This window comes from Rhizophagus irregularis, chromosome 21 (assembly GCF_026210795.1).
Source record: "Rhizophagus irregularis chromosome 21, complete sequence".
NCBI lineage: Eukaryota > Fungi > Glomeromycota > Glomeromycetes > Glomerales > Glomeraceae > Rhizophagus > Rhizophagus irregularis.
In genome coordinates, this window is record NC_089449.1 from 545,409 (window position 1) to 570,691 (window position 25,283).

Consider the following 25,283-nt stretch of genomic DNA (forward strand, 5'->3'; position numbering starts at 1 on the left):
TGGCTTGTATTTTGAAAAGTATTTGATTATGTTATAATCCGACATCCGACGTAAACTAATTTTTGAACGATATTATTTTGATTTCATTCTTTGATTGGTAGAATCGAACGTAATGAACGTAATTTTTATACTGTTCATTCGACAGATAAATAAATAAAAAAATATTTTGCTTAACTTTTTAAGTATGGTCAAAGTTTTTTCTACGGTTTAGCAAGAAACATGAATTAGGAATTGTCAACAAATATGTGATGCTACATGATGAACAAAAGAAACTTTTAAAAATAAGATTTTGTATCCTAAATCCTAAACCTAAACCTAATTCGGTAAAATTTCTCTCAAAAAATGAAACATGTATTCATTGATTATCGATTCGGATAGATTTTGTCATCTGACATTCATTCAACGGATATCTTTCAATCTGGCAACAAATTTTGTTCGAATAATATAAATAAATAATAGGTAATATTTTCTTTTATAAACCAGAAAATAAAGTTTACTAAATTTATTTGACTACATTAATAACAGAAATATTTAAAACTGCATGTTATTTATGTTATATACAAACCAAACAAAAATTATCCGTAACGGATAGCGCCCTTATATTCATTCTATCGGATGGCCGGATTGGATCTTTACGATCTGTTATGAAATTGACGCAGTAATTTAAAGGGCTTATCTATCTATAGATGTGAATTTACATAATAAATCGAAATTTTTTAGTGGCGCTCTCTTTTCTATTTATTGGCCAATTGAACTTTGCCATATTTGTTCTAGTTTAATAGATTTTTTTTTTCTTTACCGTAATTTCCGTAATTTGAACAAAAATTCAACACTCTTACCTTTTTTAAAGATAACGGATAATTACATTTAACTAAATTATTGTTTAATAATAAACACATGTATTGATTAATTTATTGGAGACTTGCTTTTCTTTTTTTTTAAAAAAAAAAATTTCTTTTACAAAAAATAATTTTTTTTTGTAAAAGAAAAAAAAATGACAGGTTTTATAGTCTCAAATTTATTTATTGTTTTTATTATTATTCATATTCTCTTATTATTTGTTTGTCCGTTTTTAGGTGTGTTTAATTTTATATATTATATTTGAGGAATTTTTTTCAGTCTTAATTTCCATGTTTTACATATTTATTTTATTATTATTTTTTTTTTTGAATAGAAATTTGGAAACTAAAATTATTTAGTGACAATCAACTTTCTACTAATTTATTAGAATATATGTAAGTATATTTAAAATATATTTTACTAATAAAACTTAATAAACAAATTCTTTTAATGAATTTCTTTATGTAATTACAGTTATTTAGCTCTTATTTCATATCAGATTGGTAAGTATAAGTTTATATCATGATTCATTTGGTCTATCATATTTGACATATTTAACATTTTGTTAACATTTCTCTCTCTCTCTTTTTTTTAGTTATGCATGTTATTATCTGTTGTTTTTTTAATTGGCTTAGTTCTAATGGATTAAAATTGATTTTTATGTAAGAATTTTTAAAAAATAATTATATGAATTATATTTTTATAATTAACTTTATTAAATTTTTTTTTTTGTTTAAAAAAAGTGTGTCAGGGATACTTTGGTTAATCATTCCAGGTAAAAAATATTATAATTTATAATATTAAAATATAATATATTATTAATTATATATCTTTTCATTTTAAAGCCATCTACACAAATTTTACCATTAATGAATTAGGAAATGTTCCATTTCTTTGTTCACAACTTATTTGTAAGATTAGAGCAACAAATTTAATTATAATGTGGATTGGATTTATTACGATATTTTTTATGACAATTTGTATCGTTTTTTTTGAAAATGAGAAATTAAATTTATTAATGGGTAAAAAGAGAAAAATTAATAATAATAAAAAACAAAAGAGACCAAGAAAAAATAGTAAATGTAGTGAAGTAGGAGCAAAATTGGTAAGTTTGGATAATGATGTTGAAAGTTAAAAAGTTAAGTATTATTATTATTATTAATTATATCACGTAAACTTCACGTTAAAAATTCACGTAAAATATCGTAAAATTCACGTAAATTCACGTAAATTCACGTAAAATATCACGTAAAATACCCCACGTAAAATATCATGTAAAATACACGTACTTGTCATTACTTGTCGTATTGTATAGTGTATAAACTTGTATATATTATAATATATGTATATATTTAATATCATATATATATCTATTTATTTAATTCTTTTTGAATAACTGTAAATATATTTTTCTTTCCTTCTTTCCTTCTTTCTTTCTTTTTTCTTTCTTTTCTTTCTTTTTATTATTTATATTTTTTTTTATTTTATTTACTTTTATTTTTTTTTTTACCTTTATTATTATTAATATACGGTATTATTATTAATTAAAATTTATAAAAAATTATCAATTTAAATTACAAAATTACATCAGAACTTTTTCCCCACGAATTGCAAAGATTTCCCCTTTCCTTTACTTCCTTTTCTTTAATACTTTAATACTTAGTTCATCTCTAACTATCACTTCCTCTTATCCTTCGCGATCGGGCTTGAATTTTTAAATGTTAAGAATGAAAAAAAAAATTAATCCCTACCATCATTATCAATTCCAACCATATCTTTGTAAGTTTTTTCAGGAACGCACATTATTATAGTAGCTATTAATGTAATTACAAACATTATCCACATACAAATTAAGTTCGCTATTCTTATTTGACATAAATGTAAAAGTTTTGAATTTTTATAAGGATAATTTGATGGACAAAATAATGGAATATCTCCTAATTCATCAATTGTATAATAAGTATAAATACCTAAAAAAAAAAGAGAATATTAAAAATTTTTAAAACATGAAAAAGAAAAATATTATATATATATAGTATATATATTATTACATATATTTACTTGGAATAACAAACCACAAAATTGTCGAGATACTAAATATAAATAAGAAAGAAATATTTAAATATTTTTTTAATTTTCAAGAGATGTTTTTATTAAAAAATAGTACCCAAATTCCAGATCAAGTTGTTTTCTTTCGAAAAAACAGCAAAAAACAATCAATAATAAATGTAAAGCTAAATGAATAAATAATATTCATTAATACTTTGATAAATAAAAATATTTATATTATCATATATACATATATTTCTTACCAATATGAAAGAACGTTAACATCAAATACCTTTTATGATAATTCAAAAAAAGAAATATGGTGTGAGAGGTGTAAGATTAAATAAAGAAATCGAAGTACTTACATATATTCTATAGGTTTTCTAATTGGAATTTCATTCTTTTCGAAAAATTGTAATTTAAAAAATTCTTTTTTTTTAAAAAAAAAATATAGATAAATAAATATAAAAGAATTTACTCTTCGTTACATTAATTAATTAATAAAAAAAAATTTATTTATTTATGATTTTTTACCAAGAATTGGACATATAAATATCAAAGAAAATTGAATTGTGCATATAAAACAAAAAATTATTGTAATAGTATATATCGTGGCATAATTTGGTCGAGTCGCCGCCATAAGTATATCTTCAACATTTAATAATAAAAGATTTTTGTAAAAAAAAAAAAAATTTTTTTTTTATAATCCCTTTTTTTAAAAAAAAATTATAAATTCTTGTTTAAATTCTAGTTAAAATAAATAAAGAAATTTCCGAAAAAAAAAAAATTATATAAACCAAAATTTTTATTTTCACACCGTCTTTCATTATTGCGCCAATAAATAAATAAAGATAAATTTTCTAATATCTTGAGATATCTTGACATATTTATTTATTTATTTATTAATTAAGGCTTAAATTAACTAGTCATATTAGGGATTATTTCATATGGTAAATAATCAAAATAAAACTTCTCGTGTTTAACAAGTTTTTAAGAAAATCCTTGAAATATTTGAAATAAAATTATAAAATCGCACCCCTTGGGTTTTTATATCCCCTGATCGGCAAATGTAAGTTATACCTAACTGGCTAATGTATTTATCTATCCGTTCCTAGGAGATTTTGCGGTAAAAATTAACTATTGATTATACTATAATGAACGGATTTGAAAATTTGCATTTTCCAAATGAGAAAAACTTTCTTTTAATTTATTCGTAATCTCATTATTATTTTTCAAGTGTAATTGTAATAGTTCCAAAGCTTTTTAAATTTTAATCATTTTTTTAAATTCTTTTAAAATGAAAAAAAAAACCAAGCGAAAGAAAATAAGATTCAACAATAAAATATACTATATTTATACTCAAACCACTTACTATTGTGTAAATGGCCAGTTATAGGCCGGATTCTAAAGTAAATTTTACTATTCCAATTAGCCAGGATATAACTAATACTATATATGCCCGAACTATGGGCGAAACTTTATTAATATTTATATTTCAAGCAGAGAACTACGAGAATTGCTATGATATAGCATTACAACGTCATATGACTCGTAGCGCAGTAAATATTAATTCTGGCCCGAACAAATTATAAAATTACATATGCATATAAATGCTTGCCCAAAGTGAAGAATTCTTAATGCAAAAGAAATATAACCTAATCTACAATATCACCAACGCGTAATAATGGTATACTTTTTGGAGTCATTTGACTCGAAATTAGTTTGAGAATAAATCGATTGTACAGAATAAATAATGTTTTAAAGTACAAATTACTCTTATTCTTAGTTGCATACATAATCATTTGATATTCACGTTAAGAACTTAAAATTTGAACTCAAACCTGCCACATTACGAAAGTAACAACGAACTATACCTGCCTTTTTGGAATTCATGAACTTCAGGATATATTTTCTTCACCCAACACTTTGCTTCCCTCCATTGCTCGAGATTATCAAAATACATGTGAAAAGAATGACCATCGGGCTTGTACCACCAACAAAACGTGTTCAAGTTCATATAACATTCCATCACCTGTTCGTTACCCCAAGTTTCAACCGCGTCTCCATTGATTTCAAGAAACTTTTTGTCCCGAGAGTTTTCGCGTCCATAAGCATACATAAAAAGTGTATAATAAGAATCTAAATACGTGATTCTTGTTTGTAAATCAGGGCGATAAGGCACATTTATCCATTTACAATGTTGAGACATTCCTAAAAGGTAGATTACTTTTAAGCACATAAATTTTAATAACCAATGATTACATATTTAATTACCATGATCCCAGAACCATATCTCGACGATCCAGTCTCTCAACAGAGCTCGTCTTAATACAGGACGATAATCTCCATCACCACTAACAACTACAATTATGCCGGGTCTTTTATGTTCTTGAATTGCGTCACTAATAGAAGCCCCTAGCTCATTCTGATCAAAGACTGTTACTTGACATCCAAGATTTTCAAGTTCTCTCCATATCGAATCGTTCGTCGGTGGACACGACCCAACAATAACCGGGTTATCGCCTATTTGTCGTCCGTTCAGAACCGTTTTCAGAAGCCGACCGTAATCGATATAAAGTTGATCCTCATAAACATTTTCAAGGTTGCTAATTAATTGCTTTCCCTCGATTTCAATATTAGGATTATCAATAAAAATGTGTACTAGTCCGGTGGGTTCTCTTGAAAAACCTACAAGGAAAGATATTTACATAAATCCTGCGAAACAACGGTTATCTAAAAGTTAAGCCAAGACGCGTTCACTCGCGTTCACTTACCGGTTGCACCGGATTGCTCTACAATGTGTTTTTTTCGGGCGGTTTGACGATAAGATGCAGTAAAGAAAGCACAAGATTAGTAAGTATTCGGTATTATATAACAGAAACTATTTTTAGAACCTTACTTTGATTATTTAACTTATTAATTAAGTTGACAAGCTTAGCTCTTGGCCCCATTCGAATGTTACATTCTTTAAACCTTTCTTCGTTTAACATAAGAAAGCTTTCACCATCAATCCCTTGATCACGAAAAATTCCAAGTTCATTTTCGGTAAGGCCAAATTTTCCTTTCATGAAAGCGATAAGAGCCTCCATGTCATATTTTTTCACATCTTCATACGTAGCAATTGGAGTTGTAGACATTACTATAGTGTGGCAAAAGTGCAGTCTGCGTTGCACAGTCCAGAAAAAAGAAAAATTTTGTTGAAAAGAATGGAAAAAAAACCTTTTTAAATATATTTATGAGAAATTGGTGATTAACTGATGATGATTAGTAGTTAATCAGTTACTTCTGTACTTCTGTGACGCAGCAGCCAGGATATGATTTTTATTCGAAATCCTATTGGAAGAAGTTCGACAATTTCATTAATTAAGGTTTAACTATTGATTGGACTTTACAACATGGTAAAATGAAAGAAATCATTAAAATCCCAAGACAATGTTCTTTTAAAAATATCATTTGGAAAGAATACAACCGTAAAAAATTTTAAATTTACGTAATCATGAAAAGTTTTCGCTCCCGAAAATAGAATCATGAGGTACTGTACGTTTATCGTTAAAAAATTTTTATGGTATAAACTATCGTAATTAAAATATCTCTTTCTCATTTTTTAGTGGATCATCGAGTAGTACTACTAGAAATTAAATAATTAAAACTTTGATACATAAGATCTAATATCATCTTATATTTATACGTGCAACCTTAGCCAATCTATTATTGTTAAATAGAAAAAAATATCTTATCTAATGAAAAGTTATGATTTATACGTGCAATTTTGTTGGTGGAAAAAAAAGTATGTATTTTGCATCAGTAGATACAGTAGGAGTTACGGTCACGCTGTATCACGCCAATTCGAAAATTTTTTGTTATTATTTTAAGTTTTTTAGGTGATTCAGAACTTTATCGTACTTCCTTATGGAAAATTACATTTGATAAAGATTACGCTACTATTTGATACTCTTATGACTTTATAACAACGATTGATAAATTTCTTGGAAATATAACTATCATACTTCTAAATATTCCAGTAATTCATTAGGAATGACATTATTACTCTTAATATTAAGAATGAAATATGATATGAATTTCACGTGGTCATAATTTTCAAGTCAATGTTAGAGAAGTATATAGCGAAAGTCATTTGCCATAATAAAGATAAAGGAATAGGTGTAAATGATAATGATTATACAGTATGTAATTTATCAATTTACTAATTATATTCGAAGAACTTATCGAGTAAATCTAAATCTTTTAAGGCAGAAAGAAAACAAAGATCTAATATAATTATATTTGTTTATTTCCATGAATGTTTTAATCGTGTTTCACCCAGTCCTAAAATTTCATTGGCCATTACACGCAACGTGACAGAGAATTAAAACATTTTACGTAAGTATTGTTATATACCTTCCTTATGTTAAGGATCTTTCTCACAATCTTCATACAGAGCTCCAAAAGGATAATGAGAATGTATATTCTTCCGTTTGTAAATGTCTCATTTTTCGCCTATCATATTTGCCAATAATATCAGATACCTAATTTTAGAAATATATATATATATATAAGAAATATATCGTGATAGAATATTTTATAATAAAAATATATTTCTCAAAAGTTCAAGATACGAAAAAAAAAATGGCAAGGAAATCCACTAATTATTTGTTAAACAATCATGATTTCATCGTGACACGTTAATCTACATAAATCGAGTTTTTTAAGCATACTATTTTCGAATGAAGCTCAACAAGAATATTACTAAAACAGGAGTTATTTTACTTTCCTTTCTCCCTCCCTCACCCTACTATTCCTTTGCTACTACTATATTCGCCTTTTCTCCCCTGATCTATTTTACTGCACCGTGATCAAGTGGTAACAAGTTTTTTAAAGACAGTAACGAAATATTTAAGTATTTTATAATAATAAATATACTGTATAAACTTTAATTTATTAAACTGCTTATCATAACGAAATCTTTTTACGTACCCTTGTAAAAAAAGTCGATCCGGTTTTAATCCGTAAAAGGTTCATATTTCCGGAATTAATAACCTTATATCACGGAATTTATACATTTTCCGTGAATGGATCCCTTTAATTAGAAGGTACATGATTTAAAAATTAATATTAAAATATTAAAATATTGTCTAAAATATTTTTTTTTTAATTAGAGATTATCGAAAAGAAAATTCAGTAAAGAGTGAAAAAAATAATTATATACATCAAAAGTACAATTTCCGTTTAGAAATATTATCTTCCATTTCTCATGATGTCTTTGAAGCCTTCTTGTGGATGATTTAATTATGGAAAGAATTAATTATTCCATTAGAATCCCATGATAAAAATGTTGATGAAAGGCTCATTTTTATGGAGTTTTTACAGAATAACGGATAAAATTTTTTTTATAATTGAATACTGAATTCTTATTTTTATGCAAATGCAAAAATCTACAATTGAGCGGTAAGAAATTTTGTACAATACTTAAAATTAAAAGAATTAAAAGTAAATTCTTTTATAATTCACTTTTATGTTTAGGGCACTGTCAGATATTACCTAATATCACTTTAATATAAGAGCTTACCCCCCAAATAAGATATATTTTATATATAATTCCTTATATAGTATTATATGTAACCTAAGATCTTTAGTTCCCCTCCCCTTAAAATATTAGGTAATATCTGAACAGCAAAAAAAGTAATGATGGGTATGTCCGTGAAAACATTTTGGGATCATTTTTTTTTAGTACCGCTTTTATAGCATTCATAGACAATGATGATTTGTCCAATAGGCACCTTTAATTATTGGAATTTTTTTTTTACATATAATTTTTAAATAAATATAATTCATAATCACGTGACTTATCATGAAATTATAATAAAAATGCCACTTGCGTCAGAAATTGCAGTAAATATATACTACTAATGAGTGATGATCATATTATATTCTTAATTATTAGTTATTATCTAATTTTGTTTAAAATAAATAATTTTGGGGCTACTAAAGATGACTAGGAAATGGATCAGAATATCAGGGTTCCATATTCCATATGTTCATAGAACTTCGATCATCCCGACTCAATGACTCATCAAATGAGTGGAAAAATAGTTACCCGACCCGTAACCCCTATAAAAAAATTTCATATGATATCTTAAATTTTTTTTTTGTGCTTAAAATATATTAAAAATATGCTGAAATTAAAAAAAAATTAGGTATAATTTAATTATAATTTAAGTATATAATAATATACTTAAAATATTCTTAAATATATACTGAAATTAAGTATAAATTAAATATGTAATAGTTATATCACGAATATCATGATTTTCACGGCTGCTGATTTATCCTAGGATATCCGTACCATAAAGCCCATTAATATACTTATTTTATTCCAATATTGATAGACTTTTTACCCATCTTTTTAAATAAACACCCGTGAGAATATCACAAATTTTAACTAGGAACCGTGGGAGATTTTCAGGTTCAAGTATAAAATAAGGAAAATTAAGTACATTTTAAGCCTATATTAATTATATTAATTAAATATATTTTTAAATAAATATTTTTTATTATTAAGGAGATTGATCAACAAAATTTAAAATAAATTTTATTACGTAATTTTATTATCTGAATGAAATTCTCCGGATTGGCAAGGTGTGACGTGACGTGAATCGGAGTTTTTGAAAATGTGTCGCCATATGAAGTTAACGTCACCGCCAAGAATGAGTGTAATGAGCGTCCTTAAGGGTTCCCTGAAATAAATTAGTACATAATTGTATATAAATGTAGTTTTATTGAATAAGCCAAGATACCTAAAAAGAGAAACTGATACAGGTGAATGCAACGCGGAATCACGGGCTGCATGAAAAAGTAAATATTTATATTAAAAGGTAATACCAAGAGTTTTTTTTTAAAAAAAAATAATACTCTTCATTTTTGAAATTTTTTTTTTTAAAAAAAAAACTGTAAAAAAAAACCGCAATGGATATCCCAAAATATATTGGAGATATACACCCAGAAGATTATATCAAAGAAATGAGAATATATTGTAATTTTAAACAAATTACAAATGATGATGATGTTTTAAAGTTTAGTAAATTGATGGTAGATTCAACCATTGATTTTCCTTCTGAAAACATAGAATCGTGTGAAGATCTTATCAAAGAATTAAAAGAACATATTACATTTTTGATTTTTAAAAATTCTAGTATAAGAAAATTACATTTATTAAAGTATCAACTTGAACGAGATGGTGGTGATACGCCAAAATTTATTGCTAAATTTCGTTCACTTTGTCGTAATGCTGAGATTAATGATATCGATAGACAAAAACATTATTTATATTACACACTTCCAAATGATTTTTTTAGAAATGAATTTATCAAACATTATGATGATATTAAAACTATGAATGATTTGGTTATTTGTTTTGAAAGAACTTTAAATGAATATTCTAGATTTATTCTAAATGGTTCTGTTGTAGCGTTAAAACATGTTGCTACTGGAAAATATCTTACTAGTAGTATTAAACATTACGAGACAGGTTCAAAAAATCAATTGGTTTGTATTATTTCTTTACTGATTTTTGAAATTTTTTTTTTGTAATGATATACATATATTTATAATTGTTTGTAATTCAGGTTTTTTGTGGGAAGTCGTTACGTGATTCAAACTCTGCTTGGACTATCAAATGCCTTCAGAGTCCTGAATTTCTTCCTTATGAAAGTATAATCTATTTACAACATAATAATACCAACAATTTTCTTGAAATTTGTACTGACCGTCATAATCTATCTCCTGTTTCTAAACATACTGAAGGTAAACAACTTAATTTTATATTTCTCAAACTTAATATTTAAAGATTTATCAAGCTGCTTACAAATATATATATATATATATTTTTTTTGTTACATATACAGTGAGCTGTGGATCTAATAATAATTATAGCGATTATACATGGATTCTTGATCGTAGTAAACCCGAAAGTAAAGATGAATTTTTAAAAACACAAGATATTATTCTTCTTAGGAATAAATATCCCGATTATCTTACTAATAAGCAAAAAGAAGAGATTTTGGGTTGTAAAGATATTATGTTTACCGTTGGCGAAGATGAATATCAAGAAGTTTATGCTCATTCTAAAGACAATATTGACGAATATGACGAGGTAATTATAATTTTTTTTTATTAACTTTTATTCTTGTAAAGAATTTAAATCAAATTAATTAACAATTTATCTATTTTCATACAGTGGTGCATTGAACTTATCGAATAATTGTTGTAATTGCAAAAATTACTTTTTAATTTATCATCTACTTTCTATCCGAGATTGATGTACTTTTTTTTTTGTAATCTATTTAATAAATGTTTAGAAATTATTAAATTTGTCATCATTTGGTAATGATTCTTTTATTATATGCCTGTATTAGTAGTCCAACTTAAAATTTTGATTAAATCTAAGAAAAGTTGCATCCATGATCCTTTACTTTCAAAAAGATATTTCCCGCCATTACGTTAACAATTAATAAAGAATAAATGTAGATAAAGTTAAGCCACCTTATTGTTTGAAGACAAAGAAGCATGTACAATTGTTATGTTGGTACATAAAAAATCACATGTATAAATAAAGTAAATAATAAAACTTTGTACAACTTCTCTAGTACCGAAGTATCTTAGGGACCGCCTCTTATTGTTGATAATAAACGGTTAAAATCATAACCTAGGGACAGATTCACGTGGTCTATAATAATGCAGATAAGCCAACTCTAACCAGTTATAAACCGGTTAAATTAACTGGTTAAATTTATAAACTTATCCAGCTTAAGGTGACAAACGGTATTATAGTTATTTTTATTCATTAGATGGTAAAAAGGGCCCATCTCGATTTTTGATAAAAATCTGGAACATGACATGTGTCAGTTTGTATACTGTTGTTACTGCACGTGCAACGTGGTATTAATTCAGATGATTTTATTGTGAGTTGTGACCATTAACCAATCATATTTAATCAGGCAATCATACGATTATTGGTTTTTCGATGACAAATCGAACAATGTTGATTTTTTTTTAGAAAAAAAAAGAAAGGGAAGAAAAATGCCAATGTATTTGATAAAGAAAAACAATTATTTCCCTCCCAATAATCCTTCTTTACATTTCTTATTTCTTCTCGTCAATTTTCTCGTCAATTTTCGTGATTAATCCATTCTTTCTAGATAAAAGATTTTAGATGCGCCCTGTAAAAATTGAATACATAATCCAAAAAAAGAATATATATTTCCATAATTCAATTTTAATCACCTTGACGATAAGGATCAAGCCCACTACCAAGAAAGTGTTAATTATCAACTTCATCATGTAAATCAATAGAAATATAGAATCATTTTCAAAATTTTACTTACCCTTGAAGAGAACTTGATAATCCGCTTTCAAGATTTTTTTTGTTGAAAAGGAAAAAATAGAGAATTATAGTATAAAAAGTTCAGAATAATATTAAAAAAATTTATTAATGATTTTTTTTTCAAGGAAAGAGTGAATTAAATTGGTTCTAAATACATTTAATATTAAGTAATTAAAAAAAAACTAAACTATTTGTAACGCGGGTGCTGAAATTTTTTAAAGTTAACCCAGTCTAAATGTTAATTAGTAGTATATATTATTTTTGAGAAGGGGGATTTTTTTTTTTCATTTGTAAATTAAAAATTTAGCAAGAATATAATCATTTTGAACAAAAATATATTCGCTCTTTAGTTCTCTACTTATTTTAGATATTTCATCAATACTTATTTTCATATGTTTGCCTCTTCGAGATAATCTAGATTGATGTCGTGGAGCAAAACAATGCCGTAAATATGGTTTAACTTCACTAGAAAAGTCCTCACTTGAAATATTACCAAATCTAATTAATTCGACATAATCTTTTAAAATTTCCCATAATTCATTAAAGTCCTTCTCCTCCCATTCGTTAACGTCCCTTTCACTATTAGAACACTTATGAATCCCCCATTTAACAACATATTTCCATATTTCAACTTCGTCCATCTCTATATCATCTCTTTTCAACAGGTCAATCAATAAATCTCCACTTAAATTAATAAAATCACTAGACTTAAATATTAATTCGGGATTCTCACTCATCTTTTGAATGCAAAATTCTTGAAGATTTTTACATTCCACAAATCGATGAGCATGAAATTGAACTTTGATAAAATCTGTTTTAATCCAAGTATCAGCGAGAGATAATAAATGAGATTCTGCAAAATTCATTAATTCCGTTAACATAAATTCATCAGTAGCGCATAGTAAGTCTAGTAGTTCACAAGGCGTAAGCTCGTCGAGAGACACAGTACCACTATACAAATGTCTATTAAAAAAAAAGATTAAAAATGAATAAACAAATAAATTTAAATAAATAAAAAAATAAAAAATAAATAAATAAATAAAAAATTTTTTTTCTTACTTGAGGATAATTTCAAAATTTTTTGGTGAAATATTTGGTTTTTCAAAAACTATTTTATCTCCTTCCTTCTTAATCCAACCGCTTGATAAAGCGATTCTAAAATAAGTTGATTGTGAAGTTAAAATTAAAGCATGAGCGAAAAATGTTTTACTATTTGAACCATTTCCAACTTTAATTATCGTATCATAATTAATATTTGGGTTTTGATATAAATAATCGAAATTTTTTATTAATCTATTTACTAATATTTCAGCTGACTTAGATGACATTTTTTTATAATGTTTGTATTTTTTTTTTGTTTTTTGTTTTCTTTTTTCTTTGTTTTTTATGCTTTTTATGTTCGGGAGTAAAAGATTTTTTTTTTACAAAATGAGTATATTTATCAATTTATTTGGTCCTGCATTACCCACATTAGCCGAATTCAATTTTCCCAAAATAATCAATCAATCATGTGATACGGGCTGAACAACGCTTTTCGTCACCGGTCGGTACCGTTTTGTTGATTGATGAACAAAAACTTTCTATTTTGAGAATCTAAATGAGGTTGTGCTTTTTGATTTTTACTTTTTTTGAAAATTATATATTAGCTTCTTTTTGGCTTAGGATAATTATTATCACTTTGTTTTAGTAAATTAGAGATCCGATAATTCTTTTTTTTTTTGTCCTTAATATTTCATAAATCTTGTGATCTTTATTTCTCGCATTTTAATCATGAGAACTTGGGGTAAAAGAATTTATTAATAGTTTGCATTACCCCGTGTAGCAAGATATGATTGAATCAAAAAAGTTTGATTAACAAATTTGTCTGTTGATCGATCCTTCGATAATCCATTTTTTTTTTTCGAAACCGTCCGTCTGAAACAAATCCATTACGATCTTTTATAAACAAAAGTTAAGTTTAAATGCTTTTTTTATACAGATCTTATTTATAATATCTTATTTGGGGGTTTTTATATCCGGTGAATATTCATCACGTAAAATTACTTTTATAGCGCCCAATTAAGAATTAAGGTTAAATGACATTATTATTTGTAAATGTCTTGTCTTCCTTCTATAAGGATTTTTACGGTTTAAACTTCTCATGCATTCGTAGTTGTGCAAATAACCTACTTAACTATATAAATATATTTTATTTTCGGCATCAAAAAAGTAACTAAATTGTGATTGAACGAACTAAACAGATCTTATGTTTATGCGATTATCTTTGACGGAATAACATTGTCAAATGTTTATACTAAAGTTTTTTTTATCATTTTAATCATGTGGTCAAACAGATAATTATTACTACTGGCGATAAATATGGTAATTATTAACAAAATATTACTGTATCATATGTTTGGCCACATGATTATTTTGATTTATTTCATGTAACACAGATAAACGGCGTGATAATTCATGTGACAATATAATAATGGATTTTCAAAGTCATAAGATTAATGATATATGCATAAATGTATAACCAATTTTAAAGGTAGAGATGTATTAGTTTCCAGCTATTGACCTAAGGACCTAAGGAGTAAGGAATTACATAGTAATATAGTCTGTTCTCCTGACCTGGTCTTTTGATCTCTTTGAATATAAAAAGTTAATCCGTGTTTTATGTTCCATATTATTCGACTCGCTTAGAATTTTGCCGATTATGTAGAAAAAATGAAGAAAATATGAAAATTTAATAAATATAATAAATATAATAAATATAAGGGAATTAATTATCCGGATAAAACAAAGCTAGCCATTCATGACAGTTGGTCTCGGACCAGAACCGATATATTTATATTTAAGTCACATGATAATATCAAATTTCGGAGGAATTAAAAACTAATTATAGTACTGATGATAAGTCATGTGATTTTGCTTTATTATATTTAAATCACGTGTGTAGGATAAGAGTGTCCTTAAAATAGACCGCATATAGGGGGTTAACCTTGACCCCCGGTTCGGGATAAATTTATCCATAAATTATATAGACGAGATTTTTGGAAGCTTTCAATTACTTTTCTTTGGAATTAGACGCTTCCAAATTCCAATTTCTTCCAATTTTAGTCCTTCCAATATTCTAATGATTTTCACTACCTATTATATGTTAATAGAAGGGCTTCTAAAATTTTCATTGGAATTGGCAGTGAACATCACTGCATAACAATTACACGAAATATTTTTTTTCACTTCTTGAATTATCAGAACAATGCACTAGTGTAAGTTTTGGATTGAAACATTGTACAATTGAATTAGATGTGCTGTATTGTACATCCGATTGGAAAAAGTTCAACATTGGTTGTACGATATTGTAAACGCGGAACTTTATTGTAGGTATTTATCAAAACGTAATTACGGTCGGAATGGTCGCGAAATTATATACAGCATATATCGAATGGCAAAATTTTTCATGGCGAATGGCGTAATCGTAAAAAACTTATTATTCAAAATGTCAACTCCGTAATTGCGTGCTCGAAAGCACCTATAGGCTTTATTCACTTATTTATAATAGTTTTATGAATACTAGAGAATGGAACTTTCGCAATTCTGGAACGGACTATTGATAAGTCTTGTGAAACTAGAATAGGTTTCTTTATTTACTAGAAACTGAATGTATATTAATAATATTTCCCAAAAACTTTTCATATTAATATAAGGTAAATTCACTTAATTTTTATTTGATTATGATTGTAAAGATTGATAATTATAACATTATGCTAATTATGCTAACTTCATTAAATAGGCCCCAGATCTTTTTTTATCCATATAAACGAGAAGATTGGAACCTTCAAATGTATAATGCTAGTCAATATTTAATAAAAGTTTAAACTCTTGCTGATATCAAAAATCTACATGGCAAACTACGATAGGATAAAAATAGCAACATATCAATGGGCATTTTACAATAGATCACATTTAAGTTTTTTTTTTAAAAAAAAATGTCCTTTTCACGAATAACTCAAAATTTATTTTTTTTTTTACGATTTTCAAATTAAGAAACTGACTTTATTTAATATTTAATAAATAAAGATACAAAATATTTGATCATAAAAGGACATTAAACCAAAACTCATCACTAATAAGCGTAGTAGTTTAAAGCCGAAACTAAATCGTTCAGCATTACCGCCGGCGATTCCCGAAGCCAAATCCAGAAGGTGGAGTGCTACTGAAGCCAAACCCACCAGCAGCAGGCTGAGTAGTCTGACCGAAGCCAAACCCACCAACAGCAGGCTGAAGTTTCTTATTTCTTGGAGACTTATTAGTTTGTTGTGGCTTAATATAATTCCAAAGTAGGTTTTCATACATCTCTCTAGAAAACATTAATGAATATGGTCTAACTGCATTAGAAAAGCTCTCGCTTGAAATCTCATTAAATCTGATTAATTCAACAAGATTTTTTACAATTTCCCACAACTCATCGAAATTCTCTTTCTTCCATTCGTTAACATTTTTTTTACTTAAATTATTAGAACATTTATGAGTTCCCCAATTAATAACGTATTCCCATATTTTAACTTCTTTCATTTTTATATAATCTCTTTTCAATAAATTAATCAATATTTCTTCACTTAAATTAATAAAATCATCAGAGTTAAATAATGACTCAGGATTTTCACAGATTTTTTCGACGCAAAATTCTTGGAGATTTTTACATTCTAAAAATTTTCGAGCAAATAGATAAATTTTAATTAAATCACTTTTAATCCAAGAATCAGCAATAGATAACAAATGAGATTCTGTAAAATTCATTAATTCAGGTAACATAAATTCATCGGTAGAAGACAATAAATCTAATAATTCTGACGTAGTAAGTTCGTTAAGTGACACCGTACCACAATACAAGTGTCTAAAGTTGAAAAAAAAATTGAATTTTTTTTTTTAACGATTTTTATTACTTTTTTTTTATAAATAATTTACGTACTTGAGAATGATATCAAAATTTATTGGTGAAACATTTGGTTTATCAAAAATAATTTTATCTCCATCTTTTTTAATCCAATCACTTGATAGGGCAGTTTGAAAATATTCTGATTGTGAACTTAATATTAATGAATGTGCGTAAAATGTTTTACAATTTGATTCGTTTCCAACATTTATTATCATATCATGATTGTTATCCGAATTTAGAAGTAAATTTTCAAAATTTTTGCTTAATCTAGCTAATAACAAAATTTCTGATGACATAAATTTTATTTCAGGTCAAAGAAAAAAAAAGATGCTTTATAAAAACAAAAGTGCAATGAAAATTTGTGAAATTTTTTTTTATTCTCCGAACGTGTAAATTGAGCCCGATTTAACTATATTTAGGATATTTACGCCTTACGTTACAAAATACAGTTAGCGAATGTCAAATATATCATTCCTAATAAAAAAAAAAATAAAAATAGATTAGATTTAATTGATGTATTGATATTGATGTATTGATGTATTGATGTATTGATGTTACAATCATTACTAATATTATAAGTCTATAAATCTTAATTAGTAAAATTTGAGTTATTTAACCCACGTGAATTTTGTCACTGACCTCGCTCACGCTATATGCTATATGGTTAATGCTGGCTAGTAAGTAATGATGTTGGTAGAGAATTCATAATGCCGGCCAGACAGATTTAACCGGGCGATACTGGAGTCTTACATTGCTTTTATTTCCCGCGTATTTCGTTGAAAATATTAGGCGCCATTTTTCTTAGTAGCGCCAGTGTAGCGCCCATCATTATTTTTAGTTTAATATATAAAGCGCATATAAAATAGTAGGTTGCGCATATGAATTTTATTAATGATATCAGATATATGCTTTGCGCGTATAAGAATTTTTTGAATTTATAACACTGGTCTTATGTTTTTAGAATTTCAATAATTTCATCGAGATATTGTATGGGAACAATAAAAGAAAAGCATCATTTTATTTATATTATTAAACTGATAGTGATTAAGATGTATGTTATGACGAATTTTTTGAAGAAAAATGCATCTGTACAAAATAATTTAACAGATTGGTAAAAGAAACAATAAAGTATATGAATGAACAAATACAAATTGAAGAAAAGCATTTGAACGGCATTTAATATTAGCTGAAAATAAGCTAAGAATACAGATTTTTACCAAGGCAAGTTACATATAAATCAATGCATTTGAATTATGAAATGAAGATGCGGCGGCACAAAGTAGTTTGGAAAATTATTATAAAAATATGATAATAAATGCGCTTTTTTTTTTTAACCAGTAACTATTAAAATAATGGTAAAGGAAGTTAAATAAAACAAGGAACACAAATGGAACCAAGAACTTGCGCGTGTACCTAAAACGAGCGACTTGGCTTCTTCGGTACTAACCTATTGTTTCTTGATATTTTATTCCTTCCTTTTCATATATACTTTTCACTTACAAATGTAACTACTTCTTTACCTCACGTATATTATTCTTTTAATGGTTAATTTACCAGAATTTATTAATAAGTTCATGAGTCTCACCATCGATCTCAATCTTTAACTGAAATCCTTCCGTTTTATCAAAAAATAATTTAGGAAGATACTTAACATTGATTCTTAGCGTATTTTAAAAATGCAAAAAAAATTATATAAGTTTATTGAAAAAAAAGTAATTAATTAATTATTTATTTCCTACGTATATAAATTAACTAATTATTAAAAAAAAATCCCTCGAAATACCGAATCTTCTCCCCGCATAATCTTTAATTTGATGCTACGAGCGAGAATCTACCTGTAAAAAATTTATTTTTCCAGATTAAAATTTTAAAATATTCATTCGATAATGATATATTTATTATATACAGTCAACTCGCTCCCTTATCCGTAATTTCTGTAAAAACTTCGTGAAATATGACGAAATAATTTTTTTATAGGGCACTTTTTAATGTACAGTATTAAAGAAAAAAAGAATAATTTTTTATCTGATACGTTTACGGAAAAATAATTAAAAATTTAAGTAACTTGGAAATTTTCCATGTTTTGAGGCTATAAATTCCGTGAATGTGATACCGATACATTTGCGGAAATAACATGGAATAAAATATACACGAAATAAATTTTTTGACGCTTTATGACGAATTAAAGAAAAAAAGAATAATTTTTTATTTAATATTCAAATTATTATAACAAAATTAAGGGATATAACAAACGATAAATTGAACAGACCACAAATAATAATAATAATTTTATTAACTTGATGACGTCTTGTAAAAAAAAAGATTTTTCTGTAAATTAAATTTACAGTAGTAAAAACGCGTAAATAGTAATTGACGTAATAAAATTAATCTTTTACTATACAGTACGTCACAACACAGACAAAACCAAAACACACGTTGAATATTATTTGACACAAAAAGAAAAATTGAAATATTTATTATATGAAAAATTATTTTAATACATACTTTTAAACCCAATTTATTATAATAAGACTTTAAATTAAGGTAATGTAATACATAGATAATTTAGATAATTTAAGGTTTCATATGTGAAAAAACGTCATTTTTTTAATCGCGAAATCGGATCATTATATCGGGTCACAGGCGGAACACCCGAATGGGAGAAAAAAAGGAAAGAAAGTCAAATAATGATGGAAATTTTCTTGGCAAATATTTATGGCGTCTTATGACTTGTTTTTGTACATTCTGAATTACATGCATTATTTTTGAAACTTTTTTTAGTATTTCGGTAAATACAACTGTAAAAATTATCATTATATTAAATTTAATTAATATTAACATTCGGAAAATTAGACTATTACATAATCATTTCTATAACATTAAGTGTGATACAACATTAATCGGGTAATCCGCGAACCCCAAATGCATTATTATTAGTAAGTATTTAATATTTTACAATAGCATATATATATTATTTAAGAAAAATAAATATTTTATGGATTCCAAATCAAGAATTCATAACCTTCGAGATTACTAAAGTAATAAACGGGAGTAACAATAACAAAAGCGCAAATTATGGATTAAAAATTATTAAAATTATTAATCGTTACATTTTAATACGGAATATTTGTAAAAAAAAGGAGTAAATAAAAAGGGTCCTATTCAACTAGAAAAAAAAATATATATTATGTAAAATCCGTTATCCAATTTCATTTCTCCCGTCCATTACTCAAGTAAATTGATATCATTGGTTCATCTTTCTAAATTGTTTAACGCAGTAAACACAAACCTTGAACATAAATAAGATTGCATTTTATTTACAACAAACATAACGCCGCATTTAGTTTGTAAATACAAAGTTTGCGAAATTATATTAGACTAGTATTAATTTAGGTTCATTCAAGTAGATTTTTTTTATTTATAAACCACTTTGATTGGCATTACTTAGCGCCAAACTTAAGAACCATGATCAGTGTAAGAATTTTAGATTGCATGAATGAATGGTTTCTACGCAGTACTTTTTTCCGATAAGATGAAATTTTTTCAATTTTTAATTCAATTTTTAAGTTTGAGAAAAAAAAAAAAAAAATTTTTTTTAGAAAAAAATAAAATAAAAAAAAAATAAAAAAAAATTAGAGGGAAACCCGATTTATTTAATAAAAAATAAATAAAAACAAAAACAAAAATATATTTACTGCGAGAAAACGAACTTATGTAAAAAAAATCTTTAGTGCGTGAAAATGAATCATTGTATCAAGTTAAAAAGGTTAAAGGGATAGGAGTAAATGAAGTAAATAATTATTATATTGGTGTAAATTGCTAAAATTTCGATGGAACCTTTACAAAATTTTGTTTGTTACATTTTGAAAATTATTATTCTATTTATGAAGTATGTAATATATATGCATTGACATGCACATCAATTGGGATGGTCTCATTTTAAATTTGTGTAAATCATATTATGTGATTTATATTATTTGAACCTATATTAAAAGACCGTGAAAATCCGAACTCGAATATCCACTTGCTTGTAACCTGCAAGATTCCATGATCTTTTTTTAAAAAAAAATTGTCACCAATCGACTCGCATAAATATTTCTCATTCAGTATCATTAAACCATGTGTTATTATTATTTGCCGATACCGTATCAATGGTATCCAAGGTTTTGGCAACTTATTATTGAAAATTTCCATTTATGTCAATTAACTATAGGTTTAATAATATATTACACAACATAAACCGCATAAAACGGGAAGTAGTATTCTTTGACTATTGTTTATAGGGTCGTATATATATTAAGATTTACTGTTATTCAAGTATTTTTTTTTTATCACTTTTTTCTCTTTTTTTTACACATACATATATATTCCGTTATATATACTCAATTCAATCATTTTTATTGTATCAAGCATAAAGGCATCAGGCATCCTTCCATTCTTTTCTTTTTCTTTCATTTTTTTTTATAATAATACTTACATGTAATATAATGTTGTAATAATTTTTAAAAAAATTTTGAATTGGAGCAACTGTTTGTTTTCGCTCCATAATTTGTCATTCTTTATTTTCAATATTATACTAAACAACCCTTCCTTTACCCTTTAGAATTAAAGTATTAATTGCTTTTTCCTCATCCATTAAATACTCTTAATAACTAATCAGTTATGCAATTTTTCACGCCGACGCGAAACAAGTTAATATCTTTCTTCCTTATAGTACTATTATTTTTAAAATTAAGTACTGCTAAGTTAACTGTATATGACACATTAAATAATGAATTATCATCACATGATAATGTAGACTTTATGGGAATAGATAAAGCAAGTTATGGGACAATTGTGGGAAAATTACTCATTGCTTCCTTCTCAAAACCTATTGACGTTAAAGACGACCCTTGTAAAATAAAAAATTTACCCACAGACGTCACAATTGATATTGTGGTCATACCATTTCAAGATGCTTATAATATTGGGTGCAAATCATATTCACAAATTATAATCGCTAATAATTGGAGGCTTAATAAAAATGGAGAGGTGTCTAATAATGTACCTCATCCACCTAATAAGACTCCAGAAGGAGGAGGTAATAATGATAATAACGAACCACCTAATTATAACGACAACAACGACAACAACGACAACAACGACAACAACAACAACAACAACAACAACAACAACAACAACAACAACAACAACAACAATAATAATAATAATAATAACAATAATAATAATGAAGTGAAGAATCCTCAACCACAGCAGCCAGAAAATCAGGATGAGAATCCAAAAGTCATTAATAATGATGATAACATAAATAACATCCCGAATGGCAAAGGCGTCGATAATGCAAATCCTAAAAATAATGATGCTAAAAATAATGATGCTAAAAATAATGATGCTAAAAATAACGATGCTAAAAATAATGATGCTAAAAATAATGATATCCCTAATAATGATAATAATGGTAACGCTATCCCCAATAATAACGCTAATGACAATGGTAACGCTAAAGTTAACGGTATCCCCAATAACAATAATAATGATGATGCTAAGAATAATGATAATCCTAAGAATCCAGTTAATAATGATCAAAATGTACCTATAACAGTTCCGGATGTTACAACTTTATCAAATACTCCAAAAGACACTCAATCAGATGATTCACAATTTAGTTCAATTAAAACAATACCAAACGATCAGAGTAATCCAACTAATTCAAATGATCAGACTAATTCAAACGTTCAGACTAATGATCAGAGTAATTCAAATAATTCAAATGATCAAGGAACTAGTTCAATTGAATCAATACCACCTCAAAACGACAACACTGGTGATTCTAATGTAGTACCAATATCAGTTGATAAACCTACTATATTGGCAGATACTCCGACAGCTACCACAGGTCCACAATCAACCCAGGATTCACAACCACAACCAACCGAATCACAATCAACCGGAAATTCACAATCAACAGATTCACCACAACCGACCACAGATACAAAACCGACAGCTACAGATACTACAGATACTCCTATTGGATTAAGAAAACGGCAACAAGAGCATGAATATGTTTATGTTCCTAAAGTTGTGATATTTTCTTCAATGAACGGCGGAGAACCTGGTATAAAGGAACTTTACAATGGAGATAGAAATGTATTAAAAGAATCTATACCTGGTTTAACATTATTAAAATTTGAGGACGTTACTAGGTTAAAAAAGGAAAATGATAAGATTGACCATGCAAAGATTTCTTCAGAAGATGGTAAATGGTATAGTTTGATTACAAGCCCATCTTGGGTTGCATGGAGCATAATAATGAGCATAATATACGGTATCATCATTATAGTAGCAACTCATTTATTAATAGTACATTATAATAAATGCGGTTTTACCAAAAGTCATGTCCAATATTACTGTTATCCTGGGATAGCATTCATTTGCATATTTGGAATCACACTTTTATTGGTTGATCCTGGAGACGTCTACGAGGATCGACTGCCATTATTTAGCAGGACGCTAATCACCAATTTAAAAGTATTATTGTTAATGGTATTTTTTACCATTTTGGAGATTCAGTGGAAAAATGCAGCGTCCATGATATGTGAAACTCACGACCATCATTATAAATGGATTTTAACTTATTTAAATAAATTTTTTTCATACGTTCTCGGCTTTTGTAGTTTCATTTTTATAATTTGTTTTTTTATAAAAACTTTACTAGTTTTAGATACTACAACAAGTTGGTTTAGTTTAATAATTAAGTTAACTTACATATTTGAATCGATTTCCGTTGGCCTTATTGGTATCGAATTTGTATTATTTGGTAGTTTTATAATTAGCGCCATAAAAAGGAGGAGCCGAGAACAAAGATTAAGATATAAAAAGAGGAGGACAGCCGTAAAAACGTTAATTATGAACATTTCTTTTATATCAGCTGTTGTTTTTCTTATATTATCTGGTGCAGTACAATTTTTATTACCAACACTAGTAAATTTTTGGGTTCAATTGGTTTTGGGAAACGTAGCCACCGCTACCGCATGTATAATCATAATCGTGGTCCTACAAGATAAAACGATAAGAGAGCATATCCAATGGGCAAGAAATAGGAGCGCTGATTTACGAATAAATATTGGAGGAGGGACCGATCAGATGACCGCCATAAACATTCCGCCGACTCCGCCGACTCCACAAACTCCACAAACTCCGCAGACGCTAACATCCATGACCTCTTTAATAAGAAATCTGACTACGATCAATGAACTACCAACAAGAAATGATATGAATTCCATTTCGTCTAATAGACCATCTACCGAATATAGAGGATCTACCAGATTTAGCGGTGCCAACTATCCAAATAGATTTAGCGGTGCCAATAATTATTATAGATATAGCGGTAACTATTCTAATAGGTTTAGCAGTGCTGGTAATTCGAATAGATTTAGTAGTAGTAATAATTCAAATAGAAGATTTAGTAGTGCAAGAGATTCGATGTATAGCATATATACTAGCGTTAACGATATGAACTATTCGAATCAATATTTTTTAGATACTTTATAACAAAAAAAAAACATTTTAAAAAAAAATTTTTCTTAAAAAAAAAAATAAAAATTAGAGTGTTTTTTTTAGTTTCCTTTTTTTTAAGGCTTTGTATTCTTTTATTTTTTGAAATTTCAAAAAAAAAAGAAAAAAATCTTTGAGATTTCAAAAAAGTAATTGAAGAACTAAGATTCTTACAAAATTAATTTTATTCTTTTGTACAAATGTTAAATATGAAAAATAAATACTGTGTTTTTTTTTAATTTTTTTTTTGTAAATTATTGGGAGGAATTAAAAATATTAATCAACGTACAATCATGTCATTAAAAAAAAACTCTCGTGATGTCTATCAAAGAAATTCAAATGTTTTTCTAAGTTATTTACGTAAATTATGGCATTCTTAAAAAATATTGACGCGTCCAACGAGTCATGTTTTAGTCGATAGAAACAAAACTACCCCCAAAAAATTCTGCGTAAATCATGTGATCATCACATATCACTTAAATAGTTACGTAATTTACATAAATAATAATTAATTAAATAAACTTTTATTAAAGTTTC

At 26.8% G+C, this 25,283-nt stretch overlaps 7 protein-coding genes across 8 annotated transcripts; 3 read left to right on the forward strand and 4 right to left on the reverse strand.

Annotated features, from left to right (window-relative positions):
* Positions 1-913: 913 nt before the first annotated feature.
* On the forward strand, positions 914-2,420 carry OCT59_013554 (uncharacterized protein). The gene is made up of 6 exons (XM_025312454.2): positions 914-1,076; positions 1,175-1,235; positions 1,315-1,343; positions 1,436-1,502; positions 1,584-1,615; positions 1,686-2,420. Exons 1-6 carry the CDS (start codon positions 995-997, stop codon positions 1,973-1,975), a joined length of 561 nt encoding a protein of 186 aa, XP_025189770.2. The 5' UTR covers positions 914-994; the 3' UTR covers positions 1,976-2,420.
* Positions 2,103-3,774, reverse strand: OCT59_013555 (uncharacterized protein; the record flags this gene model as incomplete). Its single annotated transcript, XM_066141600.1, has 2 exons — positions 2,103-2,810; positions 3,687-3,774. 2 exons carry the CDS (start codon positions 3,772-3,774, stop codon positions 2,581-2,583), a joined length of 318 nt encoding a protein of 105 aa, XP_066001726.1. The 3' UTR covers positions 2,103-2,580.
* A 964-nt stretch (positions 3,775-4,738) lies between these two features.
* On the reverse strand, positions 4,739-6,026 carry OCT59_013556 (uncharacterized protein; the record flags this gene model as incomplete). Of its 2 annotated transcripts, XM_066141602.1 has the most annotated exons (3): positions 4,739-5,100; positions 5,164-5,577; positions 5,894-6,026. In XM_066141602.1, 3 exons carry the CDS (start codon positions 6,024-6,026, stop codon positions 4,739-4,741), a joined length of 909 nt encoding a protein of 302 aa, XP_066001728.1. The 2 variants fall into 2 exon arrangements, with proteins under 2 accessions (XP_066001728.1, XP_066001727.1); XM_066141601.1 differs by lacking the exons at positions 5,164-5,577; positions 5,894-6,026 and having other exon boundaries at positions 4,739-5,098.
* A 3,758-nt stretch (positions 6,027-9,784) lies between these two features.
* OCT59_013557 (uncharacterized protein) lies at positions 9,785-11,264 on the forward strand. Its single transcript, XM_025312455.2, has 4 exons — positions 9,785-10,431; positions 10,512-10,689; positions 10,791-11,038; positions 11,123-11,264. Exons 1-4 carry the CDS (start codon positions 9,853-9,855, stop codon positions 11,144-11,146), a joined length of 1,029 nt encoding a protein of 342 aa, XP_025189772.2. The 5' UTR covers positions 9,785-9,852; the 3' UTR covers positions 11,147-11,264.
* A 661-nt stretch (positions 11,265-11,925) lies between these two features.
* Positions 11,926-13,674, reverse strand: OCT59_013558 (uncharacterized protein). Its single transcript, XM_025323814.2, has 2 exons — positions 13,328-13,674; positions 11,926-13,231 (listed from the first exon to the last, which is right to left on the reverse strand). The coding sequence occupies exons 1-2, from the start codon at positions 13,594-13,596 to the stop codon at positions 12,553-12,555; spliced, it is 948 nt and encodes a 315-aa protein (XP_025189773.1). The 5' UTR covers positions 13,597-13,674; the 3' UTR covers positions 11,926-12,552.
* Positions 13,675-16,287: 2,613 nt separating this feature from the next.
* On the reverse strand, positions 16,288-17,533 carry OCT59_013559 (uncharacterized protein). Its single transcript, XM_025312456.2, has 2 exons — positions 17,226-17,533; positions 16,288-17,150 (listed from the first exon to the last, which is right to left on the reverse strand). Exons 1-2 carry the CDS (start codon positions 17,486-17,488, stop codon positions 16,424-16,426), a joined length of 990 nt encoding a protein of 329 aa, XP_025189774.1. The 5' UTR covers positions 17,489-17,533; the 3' UTR covers positions 16,288-16,423.
* Positions 17,534-21,706: 4,173 nt separating this feature from the next.
* On the forward strand, positions 21,707-24,774 carry OCT59_013560 (uncharacterized protein). Its single transcript, XM_066141603.1, has one exon. It carries the CDS (start codon positions 21,855-21,857, stop codon positions 24,741-24,743), a length of 2,889 nt encoding a protein of 962 aa, XP_066001729.1. The 5' UTR covers positions 21,707-21,854; the 3' UTR covers positions 24,744-24,774.
* The last annotated feature ends 509 nt before the right edge of the window (positions 24,775-25,283 follow it).

What these genes read in the sequence shown, in the direction of transcription:
- OCT59_013557 (XM_025312455.2), top strand. Translation starts at nt 9,853, where the DNA reads ATGGATATCCCAAAATATATTGGAGATATACACCCAGAAGATTATATC. An exon ending in CAGGTTCAAAAAATCAATTG is followed by an intron (nt 10,432 to 10,511) that starts GTTTGTATTATT and finishes TTTGTAATTCAG; the next exon opens with GTTTTTTGTGGGAAGTCGTT. An exon ending in ATATTGACGAATATGACGAG is followed by an intron (nt 11,039 to 11,122) that starts GTAATTATAATT and finishes ATTTTCATACAG; the next exon opens with TGGTGCATTGAACTTATCGA.
- OCT59_013558 (XM_025323814.2), bottom strand. Translation starts at nt 13,596, where the DNA reads ATGTCATCTAAGTCAGCTGAAATATTAGTAAATAGATTAATAAAAAAT. An exon ending in AATTTTGAAATTATCCTCAA is followed by an intron (nt 13,232 to 13,327) that starts GTAAGAAAAAAA and finishes TTTTTTTAATAG; the next exon opens with ACATTTGTATAGTGGTACTG.
- OCT59_013560 (XM_066141603.1), top strand. Translation starts at nt 21,855, where the DNA reads ATGCAATTTTTCACGCCGACGCGAAACAAGTTAATATCTTTCTTCCTT.
- OCT59_013554 (XM_025312454.2), top strand. Translation starts at nt 995, where the DNA reads ATGACAGGTTTTATAGTCTCAAATTTATTTATTGTTTTTATTATTATT. An exon ending in TCTTATTTCATATCAGATTG is followed by an intron (nt 1,344 to 1,435) that starts GTAAGTATAAGT and finishes TCTTTTTTTTAG; the next exon opens with TTATGCATGTTATTATCTGT. An exon ending in GGATTAAAATTGATTTTTAT is followed by an intron (nt 1,503 to 1,583) that starts GTAAGAATTTTT and finishes GTTTAAAAAAAG; the next exon opens with TGTGTCAGGGATACTTTGGT.
- OCT59_013559 (XM_025312456.2), bottom strand. Translation starts at nt 17,488, where the DNA reads ATGTCATCAGAAATTTTGTTATTAGCTAGATTAAGCAAAAATTTTGAA. An exon ending in AATTTTGATATCATTCTCAA is followed by an intron (nt 17,151 to 17,225) that starts GTACGTAAATTA and finishes TTTCAACTTTAG; the next exon opens with ACACTTGTATTGTGGTACGG.